The 20,969-nt window shown below is 43.5% G+C and overlaps 2 protein-coding genes across 4 annotated transcripts in view; both read left to right on the top strand.

Annotated features, from left to right (window-relative positions):
* Positions 1–3,706: 3,706 nt before the first annotated feature.
* Positions 3,707–15,126, top strand: stard3 (StAR-related lipid transfer (START) domain containing 3). Of its 2 annotated transcripts, XM_048246811.1 has the most exons (16): positions 3,707–4,530; positions 4,870–4,971; positions 5,575–5,837; positions 6,665–6,742; positions 7,379–7,456; positions 7,668–7,721; positions 9,530–9,647; positions 10,020–10,121; positions 10,262–10,317; positions 10,435–10,527; positions 10,627–10,689; positions 11,059–11,154; positions 11,609–11,688; positions 11,796–11,900; positions 12,020–12,113; positions 13,068–15,126. In XM_048246811.1, exons 3-16 carry the CDS (start codon positions 5,628–5,630, stop codon positions 13,173–13,175), a joined length of 1,335 nt encoding a protein of 444 aa, XP_048102768.1. In that variant the 5' UTR covers positions 3,707–4,530; positions 4,870–4,971; positions 5,575–5,627; the 3' UTR covers positions 13,176–15,126. The 2 variants fall into 2 exon arrangements, with proteins under 2 accessions (XP_048102768.1, XP_048102767.1); XM_048246810.1 differs by lacking the exon at positions 4,870–4,971.
* Positions 15,127–16,680: 1,554 nt separating this feature from the next.
* mreg (melanoregulin) overlaps positions 16,681–20,969 on the top strand; it is a 6,851-nt gene continuing 2,562 nt past the window's right edge. The window contains exons 1-6 of one of the 2 annotated variants that reach the window (XM_048246986.1): positions 16,681–16,916; positions 17,033–17,162; positions 17,456–17,557; positions 17,768–17,930; positions 18,460–18,550; positions 19,129–19,292. In XM_048246986.1, the coding sequence (XP_048102943.1) occupies positions 17,466–17,557; positions 17,768–17,930; positions 18,460–18,550; positions 19,129–19,292 (510 nt within the window). In that variant the 5' untranslated portion in view covers positions 16,681–16,916; positions 17,033–17,162; positions 17,456–17,465. Of the gene's footprint in view, positions 16,917–17,032; positions 17,163–17,294; positions 17,558–17,767; positions 17,931–18,459; positions 18,551–19,128; positions 19,293–20,969 lie in introns of those variants that run through there. The other variant, XM_048246987.1, reaches the window with a different exon arrangement.

Genomic DNA, 20,969 nt, shown 5'->3' with positions numbered 1-20,969 from the left:
ATTTTAACAGTAGTTAAACTTTCATGAAGTAAAAGAGTTGCAATTAGGCTATTTAAATTAATCTTCAATCTTCAGTGTCTTCTTCTTCTTTCTTCTTCTTTCGTTTTTCATGGCGGTTGGCAACTAACTTTAATGGTGCATTACCGCCACCAACTGGACTGTAGTGTGGTACTGGAGTCTAACCTTTCCTAATAGGATGCAAACAAATAAAAACAAACAAACAAACAAAACAAAACAAAACAAAAAGATCATACTAAATTCTTTTAATTAGTCCTGTATTCCGCAGGAAGCCAATTACATAGTTTACACACATTTCCCCTGTGTTTCTTTGCAGAATTTCTTCTAAGTTTAGCCTCAGCTGTTCTCCTTGTAATTGTGAGACTAGTCTTTGTCTTTCTTCCTGATTTTTTATTACAGTGTAAAATAACATGCTCTATAGTCTCTGGACTACCACAGAATTCACAGTTGCCATCAGCATGCTTCTTCATTATTAACAAAGTTTTATTTAGATGTGTGTGTCCATACCTCATTCTAGAAAACACATCCTCCTCCTCCTTACTTCTATTCGTATTTCTGCTCTTTCCCACTTTATTCTGAATATTATAGCACTGTCTTCCAGTCTGCCCACTGTCCCATAATGTTTGCCATTTACCCTTAACTATGTTTTTGACCATACTTTTAATTTCTGCTTTGCTGTAGTTTACTTCAACATCTATAATAGAATGTCTAGCTGCCTGCTTAGCACTTTTATCTGCTAACTCATTTCACTCCTATATGAGCTGGTACCCATACCAGAGTTATAGCAATTCCTGACTTTATTATATTATTTGCAACTTGCAGTATATCATATACAATGTCCTGCCTTGACTTTGACTGAAATGTTTTAATACTAATCAAAGCTGAGCTGGAATTTGAAGCAATTACTGCCTTCCTATTGTCTGCTATCCTATCCTATGGCCTATTGACCTCCACCCAAAGCAAAGCTAGCCACACAGCAATCAATTCAGCTGTGTAAACTGCTAAATCATCACTGATTATTTTTCCAACTTTAATGTCTAATTTTGGAATGACATAAGCAACACCCATTCTTTTATCAGTTAGTTTAGATGCATCTGTATATATAGTTATATCCTCACTATACCTCTCCATTAAATAGCTCTGCACCCGACTGACTCATATGACCTTCATTATGACCTCTCAAGTTTGCCCAATACACAAGGGCCAGCTGATCTCTTCTAAGGTGAAGAGGCATTTCTCCCATCTCCACCTGGATAGCTGTTACTGGCGTGGTTTTGACAGCACCACAGCATAACCTTAACGCCTGATTCTGGATCACATCCAACTTATTCAGCCATGTTTTGGCTGCAGAGCCATATATTATGCAACCATAGTCAAAGACAGACCTGATCAATCCTGTATAAATTGTTCTTAGAGCAGGTCTACTTGCTCCCCACTCCACTCCGCATAGATACCTCATTACATTTAATACCTTCTTACATTTATCAATTATTTTTTGAATATGCACTGCCCATGTTAATCTTTGATCTAACCATATGCCCAAGTATTTAAAGGAATCTACCCTTTCTAACTCATTATTGGATAACTTCACTTTTATTTCCTTAGCCAATTTCTTTCTAGAGAAGAACATTGTTTTGGTCTTATCAATTGAGATTCTAAAACCCCATCTAATAGACCATTTACGCACTACATCAACTGCTTGCTGTATTTTATTCGCCACAAATCCTACATTCCTCCCTCTTTTCCATAAAGCCCCATCATCTGCAAACAATGCTACATCTACAAAATTCTCCACTTCCTTAAAAATGTCATTTATCATGATAGAAAACAACAAAGGACTGATAATACTTCCTTGCGGAATACCATTTTCTACCATATAACTCTCACTTGTCACCCCATTTATCCTCACCAGGGTAGGAATTTCACGGCGGCCACAGCCCCTTGCGTTGGCCGTGAGGCCCCTTTGAAAATCAGAGGTTCCTGTCAAAACACTTCTGCTTTGCGTCCTACTAATAGCGATTTTTATTTAGCCTGTGGCCTGTCAAAATAATCTTAGCATTCACAGCGCAAATTAATTTAGTAATTTACGCAGTGGAGAAAGTGGCAGCGCAAGAAAGAAAGTGCGTCCAAATTCACCCATTCTAATGTTGAACTACTCGCGAAGTAGCCTATTCATCACACAGACACCACGTATCACATGAAAGAGCTTTTTCTCAGCTTTTAAACGATGTTAGCCGATAATTGCTGTGTTGAACGGTTCGCGAGAAAAGTAAATCATATAATTCAATTTAATCATACATTCTACTGAAGGTGTTGCGTCCCATGATCTCCATACCCATTCATCTCGGTGTAATACTTTACGAACCCTTCTTTTAACACATGACAACCCATATATCAGAATAAACAGGAGACCTTACCGAACACAAAGGTGTAAAGCAGTCCCCTGTACAGTTAGCCGTTCCAGAGTAGTCCAGTTTTGAATTTGCCGTAAAGTTCGACATACATGGATGTCTCCAAATTTTGGCTTTAAGTTTTACAATGTGTTTAAATTGTTCCACATAATTTCATAACGGGCCAAATACAAAATAAATGTTACAAATATCGCCTATATATTGGTAAATCAGAGGACAGCTGACTAAGAGTTTGTAAAAGTAGCCTTAATGATCACAAAATGCTAAGCATGCATCTAGGCTATTTGAGTTTCTTAAAGCTGAGCTGTGCTTAAATTGTTCAATACATGATTTCATAACAGGCCAAATATAAAATAAATGTTATATATAGCCTAGATATCTGTAAACATTAGATAGTCAGATGATTTACAGTTCTATGTAATATGTCATGTTTTCATTTCATGTTTTTGTAATGTTTCATACAGTGATGCAGGTGAATAGGCTAAATACAACTTTGATCATTTTTATAGCCTACTACTAATAGTTAACTTTGGCCTTGGTGCCCTGACATGTGGCCTTTGTGCCCCCCACCAAATATGCCCAACTGAAGGCCAAGTGGCCTTGCCCCCAGAATGGTGAAATTCCAAGCCTGATCCTCACCATTATTGTTCTTTCTGACAAAAGTTCCTTAATCCATGTGAATACTCTCCCTTTTATTCCCATATGATTTAACTTAATCAAAAGTCCTTCCTTCCACATCGTGCCATATGCTTTCTCAATATCACAAAAGACAGCCACCACTGACTCCTAATTTACTTGAGCTCGTCTTATTACATCCTCCAAGAATACTAAAGGGTCCATAGTACCTCTTCCTCTTCTAAAACCACTCTGATAATTATGTATCAATACTTTAGACTCAACTATATATATAAGTCTATCATTCATAATTCTTTCCATTGTTTTCCCCATTTGGGATGTAAGTGCTATTGGCCTGTAGTTGTTAGGAATCTTTGGATCTTTCCCAGGTTTTTTTTATAGATAGGTTCTATAGATTCTTTCCATGCTCTTGGAATAATTCCCTCTGTCCATACCTTATTATATAGAAACAATAACACTTCCTTTCCTTTGTCAGTTAAGTTTTCCAACATAGCATAACAAATCCCACAAATTTAGGAATAGCTAAACTTGCAGCACTAATTATGCCAGCACTAATATCTTTGCATAAACTTTCTATATCTTTATTCATATCTATTACTGACAGCATCTCATCACTCAACTCTCTAAATTTGTCCCAATCTGCTTTTTCTAATATCCATCTATCATTTTTTACTTCATGCTCAATTGCAACTTCAATTCCTACTTGAATTTTAACAGGGAAGTGGTCACTACCTATAGTGTTATGCTTTAATACCTCCCAATCACATTTGTCTGCTAATGACATTGTAGCTAATGTGAGGTCTATTGCTGATTTTTTTCCCTTAGCAATATCCAGTCTAGTCCCTGATCCATCATTCAGACAAACTAATCCTTCCTCATCCATAAATTCTAAAATCACATCCCCATTGACATCATTCTTATCCCCCCACAAAGTAGCCTACTATGTGCATTAAAATCACCACACCACATCACTCTCCCCTTTGTATCCTTCCAAATGTCTGCCAATTGGCTTAATTCTAATTGCCTACATGGATAATAGAAATGTATTATCTCTATATTGCCTTCATTTGACCAGACCTCTATTATTGTATATTCTAGATCCTTAATTTAGGATCCTTATTTTATCCTTTAATTTCCCTATACTGAATACCTTTTTGAACAAAAGTTATGATTCCCCCACCTTGTCCCACTTCTCTATCTCTCCTTATTGAGGTATATCCTTTAATAATAAAATACAGTTTGGGAATCAACCAGCTTTCCTGTACACAAATAACATTAGGTTTTACATGCATATCATCAACATATTTTTAAATTCCTGCCCATTCGCTATTAAGCTAATCTTCAGTGTCATCCCAAAATAAAACTTTTGCTCTTGAGGAAGTGACACAGTAACCCATATCCGGCTAAATGCGGCATTCCCGGAAGAAACCAAGCAGCTGATCCGCGATGCTTTGCAAGTAATCAGGTGAGTTTGGAAAATAGTTAGCCGCGGGTTTGCAGATAAGGTCATTGGTGTCTGTAGTGATTTGTTGTTAACATAGAGGTCGTGATCAAACACATGGCGTGTTTGGCGAGTGGCAACGGGAGGAAAAAACGAAACGATATTTAGCCTGCTAGCATTTGCATGAACCTAAGTTTAACGTTGGCTATGTGTTGTTCACTCAGTCAGCGATATATCAAATGCTAGTTTGCCAGGAGTCTAGGCAGGAAGAATCGGTATGTGAAAAATGCCATCATCTATTTCAGAAGACTCATTTCAACGTGTACCATGGGTACACATGGGCGTTTGTTTGCGTTACTTTAGGAAGCTGGCTGCTATCTACGTGCTGTATCAATGGCAATTTGCTAGTTCACTAGCAGCGGTCCGAATACAAGCAAACTTTTAATAAACTTGAGATAAACACTGGTAAGTTCACGCTGATTTAATTATCTGTTCGTCTTTCTGTAAAACCGTCTTGATTTGTTGTGTAACTAAAGGTGTTTGTTTTTGTCAAGGGGTCCCCTGCTGATAGTGAGTAACGGTACACAATAGATACTCTTGACATAGCTTGATGGATAGACAAATGTTCCTAATGATCTAAGTTAGGGGTTTGTATCGAGACAGTTTACAGCGTCTTTCGCCATATCCATGGCTTTGTTCAAAGTCCACACTTCCTCACTTATTGTGTTTGTTCATGCTGGCAATTTGTCATGGTTTGTTTATGAAAGTTGTACTTTTAAGAGAGAATTGGTTCATAACAAGTTTGGAAATGCAAGCTAAGTGGATTGTTCCCAAGTGCATTTCTGTGACTGCTGCATTAGCACACATTTTCATAACAATAGTCTATTTTGCCAAAACATGCATCACAGTTTGCACTAAATGTTTGAGGCTATTGCTCATTCCCTACCATTAACAGGTAGAATTGTGTGTCCCCAGTAATGTTCTCTGAAAGTCACGCATGTCAAGTCTTTAATTCTGAAACCAGTGTTTGAAACTACTTCCACAATTCCTCTACTGTTCTGTCTTTAGTGCTTCCCCATTTCCCTGCCCTACCACTTGGTGCGTTCCCCTTGTCAGAGGCCATGCCGGGTGGAGTGGACAACGGTGACTTTGTGGGGAGCCTGCCTGCCATTGCCTCCCTGAATGCGTCCTACTCGCAGGCCTCTCTGTCCCTGCCGCCTTCATACTACCTACCCACCCGGAAGGCCATCTCGGACGTGCGCCGCACCTTCTGCCTCTTCGTCACTTTCGACCTCCTCTTCATCTCCCTACTTTGGATCATCGAGTTGAATGTAAGTGCATGTATCGTCTGGGCGTGATTGATGATGTTTATGTTCCAGAAAAGTTTGGTTGTGTCGGTATTGATTTGTACTTTCATTTGGGTTATGGAGAGCCACCATGTCACTTCATAAAGTCACTAGGCTACATGCTTTCAATCTAGTACTATAAAGCACTCATTGAATTGCATTTGGATATGCAGTGTGCTGTAGACACAAACTTGTCTAGTGGATCTGTTCACCTTTGTTTGGAAAGTTTGACTGACATTTACAGTAGATGGAGTGTCTGGGTAGCTAGGGTCAGGGTGCTACTTTGGTAATTGGCCTATCCATTCACACTTGTTTGCTTTTTTGTGTTTATTTATAACACATTGTGTAACAAATAAAAAACGGAAACAACAAAAAACTGTGCTGTCCCTATCTGGACACAGAGATGTGTTAAAAAAAACAGTTGTTGTTGTTATGTGTTTTATTAGTGTTGTCTTACACCATCTCATTTGTCATTTTTTGCGTTTCTTTCCGTTTCCCTTTCTCACTCCTCTATATAGCCAGTTCAGTGTCTCAAATATAAAAATAACTAAGCTCAACAAGCCAGTTGATGTGAGTGTCTTCCAGTAATCATTCATGGGGTGAATCCTCTGCTTACAAAGACAGGGGAATTGTACAGTTCCTGCATAGCAACAGGACTATGGAGTCATACATTTCTGCGATTTTGATTGATTCCTCCTGTCCTGTGTAAACATGTGGTGTGCTGCAGAGCCTGACATGAGAGGAAATGCGCTCATGTACACCCCCCTCTCAGTTCTGTGCTGAGTTAACTAGTTACCCTTTCTCTTGATCAGATCGCTAAGAACATTTGGGACAGTCTCCAGAATGAGGTCATCCAGTACAACTTCAAGTCCTCGTTCTTTGACATCTTTGTAAGTACAGTGGAGCATTTGATCAAGGCAGCCGTTGAACTTCCCTGCCAAAAGGGTGATTAAGAGATGACCCCCAGTGACGGTCATCTCTGTGGCATTCTCTGTGTGTTCCCTTGCTAGTGGCAGCAGGGGAGTGTCCAGGTGGCATAAATCACATGACCATTTACAGGGAAATGTACACAGAAGTTAGATATTCCCCAATGAAAGAGAACAAGGAAACTTTGTTTTTCTGGATGATTATGTTGGTAGAGAATGGTCAAGTGCTATTGAAACTGGGTCAGATGTGCTCAAGCTTTCATGACATGTTTGTGATCAGGCCAGTCGGTTATGTGGTTTAGAGTGGATGCCCTGAGCTATAGGAGTCTACACGACTAGTGTAATGCATGACAATACTTTATTAGTCAATAAACATTATTACTCTATATACTTGAATGTTGTCACTTTGGATAAAAGCATCAGTGTGTACATATAAATATTAGATTTATTTTTACATTTTGTGAGTGTGTTTAAGTAACAGAATTCTGTATATATTTTGTATTGAATATTGATTTAGTCTTTGTATCTCTCTCTCTCTCTCTCTCTCTCTCTCTCTCTCTCTCTCTCTCTCTGGCCACCTCTACCCTTTATCTTTTACAGCTCCTTGCCCTTTTCAGGTTTTTGTGTTTGCAACTGGGGTATGCAGCTTGTCGGCTAAAGCATTGGTGGGTCATTGCGGTAAGACATAGCTCAAGTGCACACACACACACACGCGCATACATGCACACATACACACACATGTGCTCAGACACTATAGATGCTGACACAGATAAGCTTCAAGTTCAGTCACATGATGAGACTACATACTGACTGAAACAGCACACTGTTTTTTCCAGTGTGGTCGCTGAACTTCCTGTGCTGATTTTGCTTGTTTGGTCTCTCATTACAGATCACCACCCTAGTGACCAGTGCCTTTCTTGTCACCAAAGTCATCCTTTCAGATGTGAGTGTATGAATATTTCCTCTTGTGTGTGGGGTGTTTGTGTGTGAGAGAGTGTCTTCACTGAAGAAGAGTTTGGGATATGTCACTCTCAGAATATGAAGTGAAACTTGGTTGTCCAGACATCTTTACAGTCTCTGTTACGAGTAGGTGTTTGCCTTCGAAAAGATAACCGAAGGTTGACCTTGAGAGAGTCTGAATCAAAGCTGTATGAAAAGATTTGCTTCTCAAAAGGGAAGTGTGTGTGTGTGTGTGTGTGTGTGTGTGTGTGTGTGTGTGTGTGTGTGTGTGTGTGTGTGTGTGTGTGTGTGTGTGTGTGTGTGTGTGTGTGTGTGTGTGTGTGTGTGTGTGTGTGTGTGTGTGTGTGTGTGTGTGTGTGTGTGTCCGTCCTCCAGCGCTCATGCTATCAGTTGGGGCATGCCATAACGAAATGAGTCAAGTGTCGCGAAAAAAACAAATAGTTTATTGGATATTCATAATCCACAGACCTTAGGGTTTAAGACAAGGGGTCATTTGTTCAATGCCATTTAGCCAACTTAGAGATTTTGGCCAAAATGTGAAAGCTATCCTTGCAAAAAAATCAAGTTTTGAGATGATCAGCTTTAAAGTTTGTGAAGTGTAAATGATCTTTGGCTACGGATTTCTTTGGAGAACGGACAACAGAGATTGACAGCGACAGCAACAGCAAAGAAGACGAGCCATTCGCGCAGGCGGTAAAACGGAAACTTCCCTGTTCTCACGTACAGCAAGCGTCTGAACGAGGAAGAAAAACGTCAACTTTCGCTATACAACAATCGCTATATCTCAAAATGGATTTCCGCGACACTAGGCTCATTTCGTTGTGGCAAGCCCCGTCTTTACATTTTTCGGTGTAAGATATGCACACACAGTCAGGCAAAGTGACCATGTGTTTGACTTTAATGTGATGCATTTGTGAGTGTATCTTCACACACACCCACACGTTATTGACCACAACATTGACAGTGCCTCCAAATGAGCCAATGATGAGCATTGCTTAGTGTCACATGGGGACCTTCACACCAAACGCTTTCCCCAGAGAGGCCTAGTGTATGTGTTAAAAACTATAGTGATGTTGTTTTTCATGGTGATGTGAATCTCATTTAGGTTCAGTTTGGTTTAGATAACTGAGGTGACTATCCCATGTCTTCTGTTGGAACTGGAATTGTAGTGTCTAGACGGTCAGTTATCTTACACACACACACACACACACACACACACACACTCTAGTATGCTATTTACACCAAGCAGCTTACAGGTATTTGTGCGTTACAGCCATTGACTTGAAGACTAAGGCCTGGGCTAGTCCAGGGCCGCAACTGAAGCGCTCCGTTCTCGGTGTGTAAAAATAGATTTAGAAGACTGGTCTAATTTTTTCAAACGTCAAAAGCACCACTGTCACTTCTGGTGTAGCCAGTTCCATTGCACATAGTGGAAGCTCATTGTTGCAGCAGACGCTTCACAAACAGAATGCGTTAGTTATGTGTCCGCTGTAGCCTTCCTGTAAGATTAGATCAACTGTTGTGATGATGTGATATGAGGTTGGGCTGTACAGGGTTTAGTACGGATGTGATATGAGGTTGGGCTGTACAGAGTTTAGTATGTATGTGATATGAGGTTGGGCTGTACAGAGTTTAGTATGTATGTGATATGAGGTTGGGCTGTACAGGGTTTAGTACGGATGTGATATGAGGTTGGGCTGTACAGGGTTTAGTACGGATGTGATATGAGGTTGGGCTGTACAGGGTTTAGTATGTATGTGATCTGAGGCTCTGTGCCTTGTCTTTCCACAGCTGTTCAACAAGAATGCCTTTGGCTACGTGCTGCCCATCGCCTCATTCGTGGTGGCCTGGCTGGAGACCTGGTTTCTGGACTTCAAAGTCCTCACCCAGGAGGCTGAGGATGAGCGGGGTGAGTGAAGGTGTGAGCGTGGAGGTTGAGTGTGTGTGTGTGTGGGGGCAGGGTGGGGGACATACACCAACTGTATGCCCTTAACGGAAAGTTATATGGAACTTTGTTGGTGTCCTCTATTCGACAGTGACATAGTTGTACTGTGTGAAAACATGAGCATTTTATGTTCTAACTTGCCTGTTCATCTGTAAAGTGTGTTTTCCACTGCTGCTGCTTCAGCTTCCTCAACCGCGATTATTAGGAGTTTGAAAACACTCCCGAACACGCCATTGCGAGTCTGTCACTTTGGATAAAGACGTATGCTAAATACCAGTCACTTAACTTTAGTTCAAGTGATGTGATGTTGAATCTCTTTCTCTCTGCCCTCCTCAGCGTATCTGGCTACAGTGCAGGCTGCCTGTGAGCGAGCCCCTATGATCTACCCCAGAGCGGTGTCTGATGGACAGTTCTACTCCCCACCTGAGTCTCTGGCAGGTAACACAGCCTCTCTGCTTCACTCATCTATCTCACTCATTGCTTCCTCTGCTGACTACATGATGCACAACACAAGCATATGATTTAATGCTGAAATGAGCCATTGACATATGAAGTGTGTGTGTGTGTGTGTGTGACAGGCTCTGACGAGGAGATGGATGAAGACGGTGTGGGCAGGAAGGCTGTGACCACACAGGTACTGTACCTGTGCCAGTGGCCACTCCTAGATGGAGTCCAGTTCTGGGGAAAACTGCCTAACTGTACAAGTCTCTCAAAACAATGTTTTTCCTGTGTGTGTGTGTGTGTGTGTCAGGAGAAGGAGTTTGTGATGCAGGGGAGGGAGGCCATGACGGTGGTGGAACAGATACTCTCTCAGGAGGAGAACTGGAAGTTTGAGAAAAACAATGTGAGTGTTTATGTGTGTTTGTGATTGAGAGGTGAAGAGACAGAGTGGATCTTTGTCTATTCCGTATTGAACACCTTCCTGTTTTCCTTCCTGCTGTAGGATATCGGGGACTCCGTGTACACCCTGGAGATCCCCTACCATGGAAAAACCTTCATCCTCAAGGTACAGCAGTCCAGCACAAACAAAAATGACTTCGGTTGTCTTCATTGAGCCCAACTAGTGATATTCCATGTATGTGTTTAGTGACTAACCCAGATAGGTTAACTCAGAGTAAGGGGTGAACCTCCTAACGGAAGAGCCCCGTGACGTCACTGTATTAGTGGAACTTTCATAGCCTCATGTTTTTCCTCAAGTTTGAGGAGCATCTGCCTGATTGGGTAGGTAGGGGGAGGGGGCTGGCAGGGTGACCGATCTTTAGCAGGGTACTGGTCATGTAGGGGGTGGTGTGTTACTCGCAGTCTAAACAGGGTTATGGGTGTTGTTGAAAAATGTTGCTCAACTCAGAGAGTGTGTGTGTATGTGTGATCATAGGCCTTTATGCAGTGTTCTGCAGAACTGGTATATCAGGAGGTGATTCTACAACCAGAGAAAATGGTACAGTGGAACAAGACAATATCAGCCTGTCAGGTGAGTTCTACACAGGCCTTATCAGCACACACATACAGGCACACTTCTCAAATGTTGGACATGCTTTGTGTTTGAAAGGTCAGTTAAAAGATGTTTAACTTGCTCATGGAATTGTTTTCTATCTATCTATCTCTATCTCTCTATCTCTCTCTCTAAATTCAAATTCAAGTTGCTGTATTAGCATGACTGTATGGGAACAGTGTTGCCATAGCTATTGTTACATACAACATAACACATAATAACATAAGACCGTAAAAGAAAAAACAAATACAAATAATACATAAGTGCGTGTGTCACAGACACAAATTTGTTTGTCCCTCAGATCCTCACATTTCAAGATAAATTGTGCTTCTACGGCAGCAGAGTGCCCTTCACCAAGAAGTATGGTCATTTTTTTTTCCAATGTGAATTCATTTAATTCTCTCACTCTCTCCCCCCACTCCCCCTCCTCCAGATATTACAGAGAGTAGATGATAATACTCTGATCTCGTATGATGTCTCTGCTGGAGCAGCAGGGGGCGTAGTTTCACCCAGGTAACACTTCATATCACACACCTGTGCTCAGGCAGGCTATATAAAGGCAGAAGAATACACAGGATGTAGTTGGACAACATAGTGATTTGTCTTTGTTTATCTCTCAGGGACTTTGTAAACGTCCGTCGGGTGGAGCGCAAGAGAGACTGCTACATCTCTGCCGGCATGGCAACCACCCACGAAGTGAAACCTCCACATAGTCGCTTTGTCAGGTCAGTAGATCTCTGAGCTCTTCTGGGTCCGCTGGATAACGCGGAGTCAGGTCAGGTCATTGCATTTCTTCCTTTTTTGTTCCATTGCTGCTTCTTCAAGCTGTCGGGTCTCTTTTCAGGGGAGAGAACGGTCCAGGTGGATTTGTGGTTCTGAAGTCCACCAGCAATCCTTCAGTGTGTACTTTTATCTGGATCTTAAACACTGATCTGAAGGTGAGGTCAACTTTGTGTGTGTGGCGTAAACAGAGCAGTAGTAGTAACATTTTCATACTCTTGTAGCCTGGCTAGCGCCACCACTTCTCAATGAGACGTGGTCTGGGAACCAAACGTTCATTTTCTCGTATTTTAAAAAAATGCCCAGATCCGTTTATTGGGTGCCACGGATGTCTATCAAATGCGTCTGTGCATAGTTCATCATTGTCTTGCTTTCCCCCCTGTTCTGTGATTGGTTCCCTATCTCAGGCGAAATTTTGCTCCATGGTCTCCAGGCTGCCTTAGCAGCGTGAATCAAATCGCGCGCAAGGCAGCATGGGAACACCCAGGCTAATACTGCTGACCAAAGACTCAATCTACTTCTGATCAAAAATATGTAGTAAATGTCACTGACATAGTCTGTACTGTTTTTTTTTTTTTTTTTGTGGAAGAAAGCAAGAAACTGAGGAGGAAATAAATATCAACAAGTAGGCAAGCTTAACAGCCAATCAGATTAACCCTTTTCCTGACAGCTCAGACAATGATTTAACATGTTGAAGCTGCAGTGACCAAGCTGATTGAGATCTGTCTTTGATCTGTCTGATCTGAGATCTGTCTTTGTTGGGGGTGCTGCGCACATCGTGCCAATAGGAGCCACAGACTCTCATCTCTCATTTTGTCCCCTTAGAATTATAAGGTTCTATCTGACATTTTTGTCAAAATTGAGCTATTGACATATTCTTATTCTGTCACGAGAAGGTGAGGAGGTTTTTCTTGTAGTTGAATGCATGTTTGGACATTATATCTAAAGAGGTTTGTTCCGCTTATCAGTATAACTATGGAATTCTAAGAAGGTTTGAAGCTCAATTACACAGAACGTGGATAGAACCTTATAATTCTAATGGGTCAATTTGTACATGTAAATGAGTGTGATGGTGTGTTTTGTGGTGAGGTTAACTTTTTGTTTTACCTCAGGGTCGTCTGCCGCGGTACCTCATCCACCAGTCTCTGGCCGCCACGATGTTTGAATTCATGGCCCACCTGCGCCAGCGCATCACCGAGCTGCGCGGCAACTACCGGTGAGACTGAGCTGGAGGCCAGGCTGCACGGCTCCTCCGCAGGCCGGGAGGAGATACTGCACCCTCTGGGAACACCCAGTGGGAACTCGGCACAGGGTGGTTTTCGGGGACTCGTGTTCAAAGTGGGAACTCGCATGTGAACTGAACTAGTATGGACCGAAGAAGAGAACCCTAAACTCACAGGACACTCAGTACATACTTTGACTGGACCTAAAAGTTGGACGATTGGTTCCAAAACCAGAATGACCCCTCTGAACACACCCAGCATGGCAGTCAGTCATGGGAAAGATGAACGTTATCTCTGGGATCACTCTTCCTTTCATTTTTCCTTTCCCACATTCTCTATTCTCCCTCTCTTTTTCTTGCTTCCCCCCATTCTCTCTCGTCTTAACTGAGATGCCTCTCTGCCTTAGAGCGTCAGGAAGGTGGTCTGTTAACCAAGCTGGACCACTGAGAGCGCCCCCTTCAGGCAGCATGGAACTCAGTCTAGTCACTGACAGACTCGAGACTGCTTCGCCATGCTGCTGGCAAGGATGTGAACTCGCACCCTTTCAAGGCCACAAGGCAGCTGATTATACATGGGCTCCTGAAGCCTTGGCTGCCTTTATCTATCCTTTGTTGAAGCTATACCTGTCTCTTTTTATTTAGTTTCTTCCTTTGCCCCTTTCTGGCTGTTGCCATCACGTGATCCGTATGCCTGACCGTTCATTGAGAGGTCAATTTGCTCATCAGCCTCTCACGTTCCTCTGAAGTCCACATGACGCACATGTGATGCTTACACACCCTCTCCTCACTTCACTGTGTTGAACAGGAATAGCACCTCTACCGAGCCTTTGGGGTAATGCCTGTCCACTCCTCAGACAGTGAGACTGCCTTACGTAAGCATTAATGAATCCACACATATGCACACACATATACACGTTGGTCACGTTAGTTAAGTACTTGTTCCATGGCGTAGGGTTGACTAAATAGGACTGTGGGGCATATAGCCAACTCCGTGCTGCAAGAAAGACCTGGAGCCTGTCTGCAATTGACTAATGTCTACAGCATACATGTCAGGAGCTAACAAGAAATGTGTTAACGTTTTTGTTTTCTAAGCAATGCTTGTTCTGTCAAAAATCCCTAACTAGCGACTGACAAACTGCTGTGGCTGCATCACAGGCAACTGTAACCAGACGATGCACTTGTTTCTTTCTCTCTAATCTGGAAAATCCGACTGACCAGCCCTAACAGGCACAGCAGTGGTCACATAAACATTACAAGTCACAAGTGTATCAAGCGTTTCAAGCCTCCCCTGCTGCACTCTTTACCTGTAGCGGCCAAGTGGATGTGGTTCGCCTCACCCAAGACCGACAACAGTGAGATTATGACGTTTGTTCTTATTTGCTGCGTGGAGGGATGATGGGGTTGCTATCAGTTAGTCTGTGGACCTGGCGCAGTCTGATTGGTCACATCACTTGACTTGTCATCATGAAGATGTTATTGCAGAGACGGGCAATCGGGCATGTGAACCTGTGGCGCACAGAGTTCAGAGAGAAGACTGGGCTTCACCAGCAGCAGAATGTGTTTTAATTTCTTTTCTCTGTTTTTAGGGGAATTGGGGAGGGGTGGGGTGGGGGGGCTGTAATGTTCTGTTATTTTGCAGGGAATGTTTTGTTGTGCCTTCCTCACTGTGTAGACCATGTTTTGGAACTGAAAAATATCAATGTAGTTGCAGCACAGATTTTTCATTTGTTCCATTTTAGGATATAAAAACTGTTTTGTTTCTTTGGCTAAGCCTATTTCTTTGTAAAAGACTGAATACTATAGTGTATTTAATTTTTTATGATTATATTACTCTTCAGGGAAAGTGCTTGATGGCCATTTCCATCAGTCTTAAACTTAAGACATCTATCATTTTAAAGAAAAGTAAATTAAAACCTGAAATTCAAATCCTTAATAAAATTAAACATGAAGATTGACTCTTGTCTCTGTGGGGTGGAAAGGTGCTGTAGATGGACTTCATGGTTATGTAATACACCACCTCTTCAACAGTTTTGCCACACATTTGCCTCCTTGTGTGTCTGTCTGTCTGTCTGTCTGTCTGTCTGTCTTGTGATCTACACCTCTATCACATGGCTCATCATTATGCATGTGTGTTCATGTCAGACTCCTCCCCTTAACATATGATGGGACAAGGAAACACACTGCTCTCGCATCTAGACTTAATGTTTAGGGTGCATTGAATGCATTCAGACGAGACCCCTAAACACTAAATGTTTTTGCCAGTGTCTGTCTTAATGAGGTATTAGGTGTTGCTGTTCCATCATCCATATGTTTGTCAGAACTAGAGGGCTTTACCAAAGTCCTTTCAGTCAAGTCCCTCTACTCTGCAGCCATATTGCAATGCTTTTTGAGCACTTATCAAGCATCTATTTCGGCAGAAATGCGCCTGTGCAAGGCTTCACGACACCAACCTTGCTCCAGCGGCAAGATCACAACACATGATGGGCACGATGTATTCACAACACACAACGATTGGCACAATGTATTCACATATCAATGTTTTTGCCACGGAAGGGGCGGCATATGTGTAGACAACTACCATATTGGCGTTACAAACTAACCCCATGCATTTCTATGGAGGAAGTGCTGTGTCTCCTCATGAGGAAGTCTCTGGCTTTACTGCAAAGCAAGGCTACAAGCTCATCTAGATAACTTCTGGAGTAATCACTGATCACTAGAGGACACTGGATCAAGCAGCTATTAGCTAGTAGGTTCTAACAGTGACATGTACTTTTGAGATCAATGTTTACCAGTGAAGTTATCGAAAGCCATGTGATTTAGTGACAGGCCTGGGACCTCCTAATGAGTCTCCTCATGCCATAGGGCTCTTGAGGAGGTTTACCAACACAAGGTTTATTACTAAACCACGTGCTTCACAATGGGAGTACCCTTGCATGCACCCCTCTAGATGTACTCTTTTGCTGACTGCACACATCCAGGCCAGGGGCTGAAGCCAGGCCACTCTGGTCTCATCAGCTGAGCAACACAAGAGCCTTCACAGTGGGACACGGGACTCCCTGCTGCCCCCGAGCCAATTGGAGGCCATGAGGGAAGCACACAGTTCAGTGACTTCAGCAGTGGGTCAGGAGGTACAGCAGACATCCACAACTCAAATCCGGCTCCTCCAGACCATTAAATGCCCACTGCCAACTGAAACTATGGTCAGCTCCCTGGGGGAGTATAATGGTTTGAGTATAAAAGCACCTTAAGGCAGTCCACTTACCATTTGTTTAGTTTACAGGATTATTGCACTAGACAGGACTCAAACCATGTTAATAGTATGCGTGTGTGTGTTGTTTGTACTCTGTGTGTAGACAGTAGGGCTGTTTTTAAGACGACTGTGGCTTTAGGGGGGTCTGTTCACATGACAGCACTATGACTGTCTTCCTTTGAGTGAGCCAGCATGTGTGTGTGTGTGTGTGTGAGGGATCTTTTCATCTCTGGAGCAGAGCGCAGCAGGGCTCTGGACGGGACACGCTCCCCCCAGCTCCAAACGTTTCACTGGAAACTCAGAATTGAAACTCAGAGGAACTTGCCATCAAGGGATTCTGGGACCCCACAGGATTTTCTTGAGCACTGGGTTACCATCTTCAGGGTTAACTGCCTCGGGTCCAGGAGTGGAGTGACAACCGGCTGACCCTCATCTGGACCAACCTCACTGGATAGTGTTGTGAAGTCACCTCAGTTCTCTTGTATGTGGGTGAGTTTACCTTCACTGGTCTCTCCGCTGTTTTGTGTGTCTTTCTGGAGTGGATTGGTGGATTCGTTTCTGGATGGATGACTAAGATTCAGATTCAGATTTGTTTGATGGCATAGGGATCTAACACACGTGTCCAGCCGGTCCACTTTTGAGCCCAGCGTTGAGGGGAGGCTGTTCATGCCCTAGTGGAGACACCACGGCCTGCTGACCGTAGCATCTATATATCTATATTCATAAACTCATACGGTGAGCATCTATATATCTATATTCATAAACTCATATGGTGAGCATCCATATATCTATATTCATAAACTCATACGGTGAGTATCATATTTAAAGAACTTTGTACTTTATTGATAGTTTTGAGATTGTGTTAGAGAATTACAATATGTATGTGTACTGTGTTTGCATGGTCATAGATGTGTCATTTCTTTTTACTCTGTGTGTGTGTGTGCGTGCGCGCTTGTGTGTGTGTGTGTGCGGTGTGTGTGTGTGTGTGTGTGTGTGTGTGTGTGTGTGCGTGCGTGCGTGTGTTTTAGTGTGTAAGTGATGGGTGCGGCCTTTAAGAGGTTCTGTGCTCGTTTTTGCTGCTGCTGTTGCTGTGATGAGGAGGAGGAGGAAGAGAAGAGACCCATACTTGGGTAATCACACACACACACACACACACACACACACGCATGTACACGCACGCACACACACACACACACACACACACACACACATACACACACATAAGCAAGAGCTGTATCTAGATGGGTATATGCTATGTTTAGATGATACTTTTTGGATCATCTGTCATATCAGTCTAGATATGTAGTAATATCTGAACTGTGTGTGTGTGTGTGTTTAAGGAATGAAACGCTGGAGTACTTCAACCGTGAAGCGCAGAAGAGGCGGGACCAGGAGACCAACCTGTGGAGCGAGCCTGGAGACCCCTCCCACTCTGAGAGAGATGACGATCGAACGCTTTACAACCTGCTGCAGCAGAGGGCAAAGACACGAACAGGCTCAACGGTACACACGCACACACACACGCGCGCACACACACACACACACACACACACACACACACACACACACACACACACAGCTGCTGTACAATGTGCCCGAAATACAGGTCCTTAGTTATGACTGTCACAGATGAGCACATGCTGCAGACACAAATAAACGCTGATGCTCTACAGACTCTCTATTAAAACACACACTCACCAGCAACACCAAACCTGCGGAGCTCTATATGTAGTAGTGGCAATCATCAAGTGCCATGTCTGAGAGCTCCACCAGGAGGCGCCCTGTTATCAAGTCATCATAAGCCTCAGTGCATATCTACAGTCCTGTGATCCTTCATCATGCATTAAGGGCCCTAATTTAAACCACTGGCAAAGTCTAAAAAATAAATAAAGTTAATTTAAAAGTCAACCAATGTGTGTTTGATTCAGAATATGGCTGAGATACTTAATAACGAGGAAGCATCAAAGCATGGGTATCGGCTTCAGTCTAACATCGGTCCCTCTCCTTCCCTTTCTCATGTTTGTCCCTGCAGGGCTACCGTCGTCTGAGCGTAGACATCGAGGCCGTGAGGGATTTCAGACGCGAGGTGCGGGACAAGTGGAAGATGCTCCTGGAAAACCTGGGTGAGAGACAAGGAGAAGAGAGAGGCAGAGAGAAGAGGAGAGAGGAGGAGAGAAATGGAGAGAGTGACATGACATGACATGACAAGACAGAGGAAATTATAGTTTATCTGACGTGTCTGTGGCACCATGGACTTTTTTCTCTTCCCATAGAGAGTATATGAAGGGTTCAGATGCAAAAGCCTCTAAATGCCACCTATGTCAAAAATGAGATAAAGATGGTGAGGGGATGCTCTCCACACATAGTATACGCTAATCAAATAATTTAACTTCTAAACCCACTAAATACCACTCTCTTCCTGGTCTGAAATATCGATTTATAGGCAAAAACCTATAGGAGCCTGAATTTAAATGCTCATTTAAAAGATAAGTAGTCAGACGGATTTAGAGGGTTTTGCATCTGAACTCTTCATATGTCTTCCCATAAAGCTGTTTTGAAATATCCAAATGGCGTTCATATGAAATGAGAGGATACTATGGGAAGGTGCTGAAAAGTTAATAGAGGAGAGATTGCTACTGTATGTCATTAAAATCCAGCATGTGATTTAATGCACAGCCTCTCCTGTCTCTCATTGGCTCAGGTTTCATGGCAGAGGCGGAGTCTTTGCTGACCGTGTCATCGGGCGCCTCGCTGGACCGTATGCGTAACGCCCCGCGCTCCCGTGCTCTACTGCAGACCCTCGCCTCTGAGACCTCCATCTTCAGCAGCAGGGAGCCTCCACCCGAGAGATACCTCTTCATTCTGGTACGAAGCAGTCAGCCAGTATCTTACTGATCAGCAGCAGCCCACACAAAGATGTCTCAGCATAGATAATGCATTACACTGCAGATAGATAGCAGAACCTGCATTAATTAAAAAATGGGCATTAGACCAACATCTCAGTCACACAGTTAGAATTTGCTAACCACAGTTCTAAGATGCTTCTATTGGGCCGTTTCCATTTTGAAATACATGTATATCTCTATGTTGTGGGCCACCATAGACTGAAGCCTAATGCAATCCTGATACCTATACTCTTACATAACTCATACAACCTATTCGCCTTATTCACCTGGCGGGCAGAACGAGGCTAAAGGGTACACTTGCCATTACACCTAAGTCCAGCAGATTGTTGTGGTAATGCACTCCGTTTGCAAACTGCCCAAAAAAAACTCATTGAAGAAGAAGAACAGGCCAGTGAGCCCTTCTTCCTTTTCGGTGAGCTTTTTTTTAGCAGTTTGCAATCGGAGTGCATTACCACCATCTGCTGGACTGAGGTGTAATGGCAAGTGTACACTATAGCCTCATTCTGGCCGCAGGGTAAATAAGGTGAATAGTCAATTAATGTAAGTCTTTCCCAAATGAGGCCACTTGAGGTCCTTTGCTTGCTATTCTGTGTTCTTCCAATGGGGGGTGCCAGAGACCCAAGGAAGCTCTGTACTGTGCTGAATGAATCCCACGCTGCTGAGCCATCTGGGTCTGCAGGGGATTGCAGCCATCAGCAGGGACCAGAGCTCGTGCCCGAATTGTATGCTAGAGCACGGCACCTAAGCATGGTGCGGGCCAAGCCATGGACGGCACCAGTACTGCCAAAGATGGTGCCAACTGGCCAATGACGCAGGCTTGGTCTCCTGAGAGCCTCAGGGCACCAGCAGCCTCAGGGTCAGATCCGGGGCTGGTCCAGCACACATCCGCAGTCACCCTGCTCACTCGCTAGGAATCGGCCACTGAGAGGCCAAACTCTGCCACCCCCTTTATGTCCCACTGGACTCCAAGTGCTGCTTAGTGACAGTGTGTGCGGCCATGGCAGGCTTGTGAAGCTCCGTGAGTGGCTGCAGAGGTGCTGGAGCCTGAGTGGACAGTCAGGCGCCCCTTGGCATGATGGGAGCCGATTATGCAGCCTGAGGTGCTGCCTGTCGGACTGACCATAGAAACAGGCAGCTATTAATATGGGCCTGCAGAGAGAGAGAGAGAGAGAGAGAGAGAGAGAGGGAGAGAAAGTTAATAGAGGAGAGATTGCTACTGTATGTCGTTAAAAATCCAGCATGTGATTTAATGCAGCCTCTCCTGTCTCTCATTGGCTCGGGTTTCATGGCAGAGGGAGTCTTTGCTGACCGTGTCATCGGGCGCCTCGCTGACCGTATGCGTAACGCCCCGCCCCGTGCTCTACTGCAGACCCTCGCCTCTGAGGCCTCCATCTTCAGCAGCAGGAGCCTCCACCCGAGAGATACCTCTTCATTCTGGTAATGAAGCAGTCAGCCAGCATCTTACTGATCAGCAGCAGCCCGCACAAAGATGTCTCCAGCATAGATAATGCATTACACTGCAGATAGATAGCAGAACCTGCATTAATTAAAAAATGGCATTAGACCAACATCTCAGTCACACAGTTAGAATTTGCTAACCACGGTTCTAAGATGCTTCTATTGGGCCGTTTCCATT

The sequence above is a fragment of the Alosa alosa genome, chromosome 6, assembly GCF_017589495.1.
Source record: "Alosa alosa isolate M-15738 ecotype Scorff River chromosome 6, AALO_Geno_1.1, whole genome shotgun sequence".
Taxonomy (NCBI): domain Eukaryota; kingdom Metazoa; phylum Chordata; class Actinopteri; order Clupeiformes; family Clupeidae; genus Alosa; species Alosa alosa.
This window is presented reverse-complemented; position numbering and strand designations above follow the sequence as displayed.

What these genes read in the sequence shown, in the direction of transcription:
- stard3 (XM_048246810.1), top strand. Translation starts at nt 5,628, where the DNA reads ATGCCGGGTGGAGTGGACAACGGTGACTTTGTGGGGAGCCTGCCTGCC. An exon ending in AGCATTGGTGGGTCATTGCG is followed by an intron (nt 7,457 to 7,667) that starts GTAAGACATAGC and finishes CTCTCATTACAG; the next exon opens with ATCACCACCCTAGTGACCAG. An exon ending in CCAAAGTCATCCTTTCAGAT is followed by an intron (nt 7,722 to 9,529) that starts GTGAGTGTATGA and finishes GTCTTTCCACAG; the next exon opens with CTGTTCAACAAGAATGCCTT.